General features: G+C 38.3%; 2 protein-coding genes across 3 annotated transcripts in view; one reads left to right on the top strand and one right to left on the bottom strand.

Annotated features, from left to right (window-relative positions):
- cavin2b (caveolae associated protein 2b) overlaps positions 1–2,510 on the bottom strand; it is a gene marked incomplete in the record, with an annotated part of 38,602 nt that overhangs the window by 17,315 nt on the left and 18,777 nt on the right.
- vps16 (VPS16 core subunit of CORVET and HOPS complexes) overlaps positions 1–2,510 on the top strand; it is a 17,063-nt gene that overhangs the window by 11,609 nt on the left and 2,944 nt on the right. For both annotated transcript variants that reach the window (XM_014008523.1, XM_014008522.1), the window contains exons 18-19: positions 1,441–1,545; positions 1,648–1,725. In XM_014008523.1, coding sequence (XP_013863977.1) covers positions 1,441–1,545; positions 1,648–1,725 — 183 coding nt within the window. The remainder of the gene's footprint in view (positions 1–1,440; positions 1,546–1,647; positions 1,726–2,510) is intronic.

Here is a 2,510-nt window from a genome sequence, read left to right as displayed (position 1 = left end):
ACATGCATGAATGAGTCAAAGCAAGACTTTGGGCATGTTTTTTTATGAGAGTATAACATTATAACATGATATAAAACTCAAAGTTGATTTTTACATGGTATTGCCCCTTTAACACTAAGTACTGATGGCTGAATCTGAGCAGAGTAGGCCAACACACAATGCCTTCAAAGCTGAGGTAGCGTTGCCAGCTGTCCCGTATTAGCTGGAAGTCCGCATTTCAGCGAAGTGTCCCATTTGGGACGCTCTTTCTCCTGACAGTTTGCAATCAGAGCCATCATGTTACAGCGGGCAAGCATTGTCTAGCACCCCAAGCTGACAGGAGCCCCTGAGGGATGGTAGTGAAGTGACYAAATGCAACGACCATATGAATTGACTGACGTTCTCACGCTCCCCGCCCTTACATTGCTTCATGAAGGCCCAGTCGCACTAGACAACTTATGAAACGTTTTTTATGTCTAAATTGCTAATAAAAGTTATATATTTGATCAATTTGTTAAAATTACATTATGTACATGTTAGGGTTGGGCAAAATCGTATCGTGTGCAATTAATCGTCAGAAAAAGGTTAATCGATTATTTTTTGGCACTTGATGGTTAATACGATTAATGCCACTAGGCAGACTGACTGGAGGTTTCCCCGGTCAGTCCGCTCTGTGCTACTCTACGCTTCAAATATGACAAATAAAAAAAAAGGTTTCTGTAATTTATTTATCATAATTCCGTTTTACTTGGTCTATCAATACGGTAAAAAATTGATGTATAGCCTGACGTCTGTACTTTTGACACAATTTGGAACAGATTTTTTATGAAGAGCAAATCTTTCCCACTAGTGATTTAAATTGGACTTGTGACTAGAATATGAGTGTCCAGGGACTCCAGGCTAAATACCACAATTAAGCCTGGTTAGTTTTTTGCCAATATTGCCCAACCCTAGTACACTTCGAACAGAAGCTTCCTGTTGATTTTTTCAATTACATCTTCAATGTAGTTGTCTTTAAAATGTTCATAAGTTGGCAAAAGTTGTCTAGTGTGACAGGGTCTTTACAGAAACACAGACTGTAGCAGCTTCATTTCATCCGTTTACTGAACTTTAGCACAAGATACAGGCTATCGTTAGAGTGGTGCGTGACTGTTTTTATATAATACATTCATATTATAAATATAAAAACTGCCACAAATTATTAAGAAAGGGCACGTTTGACCTAACCACTGAAAACGTGGATGAAATAAGAAATGTGAAACATATAAAATACACATAAACATACAGTTTTTTTTTATTATTACCAAAGAATTTTTGTAGGAAAGAAGTTACAATATATCGTCTTGCTTACGGTATCATGGTCTTTGTGTCACATCATCAAATTCTTGCCAATACACAGCCCTAGTTGAACCCAGCTGCCGGATGTTGAGGGTTAAATTAACCTGTAGTGTTTGTTGTCAGTTCTGTAAACTGCAGGAGCAGGAGACGCTCAAAGATCTTTACAACCAGGACGATGATCATCAGGAGCTGGCTAACTTCTATGTCAGGGCCAGTTACAGAGAACAGGTAAGGATGACACCTGTAAGTGACAGGTGCCCGCAGGTGTTTGTCCTCTGGGGCTAGTTCAGCATGTGCAGCCTTCTCTAACCCCACCCTGTTTGTCCTCAGAGGCTGGAGGGCCGAATGTCCAACCTGCAGAGTGCCGTCGACGAATACAACAAGGCTAAAAATGACTTTGCTGCTAAGGTAACAGGAAGAGTGTAATATATATGAATTTTTTTATATATATAGTTTTGAATGGCGATCTCCACTCGTGATGCCACTCATACCATTTATTTAAACGCTATCTGCCGCTCTCAAATAATTGTAACATTGGCGTGGATYATTTGGAGATTCAATGGTAATATAACAGAAAAAAGATGTTTATAGAGCAAATTTTGATACATTCRATTTCAGGAAATACAGGAAAGTTTCACTGAAAGGTTGGCTGGAGGGWTGAGGTCTTTGACAGACTTGGAAAGTGAGCAGATTTGTTAAAGGTTGATGTTTTTACAAGTGTTTTAGAGCTTAGCTTGCTGCATCTATCTTGTGTGTCTATTGTGTATTTAATCTCTCGAGCCACCGCTTCTACATCATTTAAAGAAACTTAATGTTTAAAATTTGTATAAGTAGTAATATCATCACCATTTGTGTGACTGACTGCAGTAGATCGCTGGATGAGGCTAGCATGGGTGCTATGAGTTAAGCTAGCAGTACAGTAAAAAGTTTATAAGGCTTGTTGTGCCTGTTCGACAGAAAGTTCAGAGATGGGATCCGGGTGGTCCTGTGTTAGTCTTTTACTTCTGATGAAAATTTTCTGGTAAAATTCAGCTCGTCCCATCCCCAAATCCAGCTGTTAGCATTTAAAGGGATCCCCAATTAGTTGTAACATTAGACTTTATTTAATAAACATATATTTTAACTGTAAAATAAAGACTGTAAAAAATACTGTAGGCTGTTTAGTTTTGTAAATATTTTAAATATATATATTT

This window comes from Austrofundulus limnaeus, unplaced genomic scaffold (assembly GCF_001266775.1).
Source record: "Austrofundulus limnaeus strain Quisiro unplaced genomic scaffold, Austrofundulus_limnaeus-1.0 Scaffold51, whole genome shotgun sequence".
Lineage (NCBI taxonomy): Eukaryota > Metazoa > Chordata > Actinopteri > Cyprinodontiformes > Rivulidae > Austrofundulus > Austrofundulus limnaeus.
Note: the sequence above shows the minus strand (reverse complement) of the source record. Positions and strands in the feature narration are given on the sequence as shown.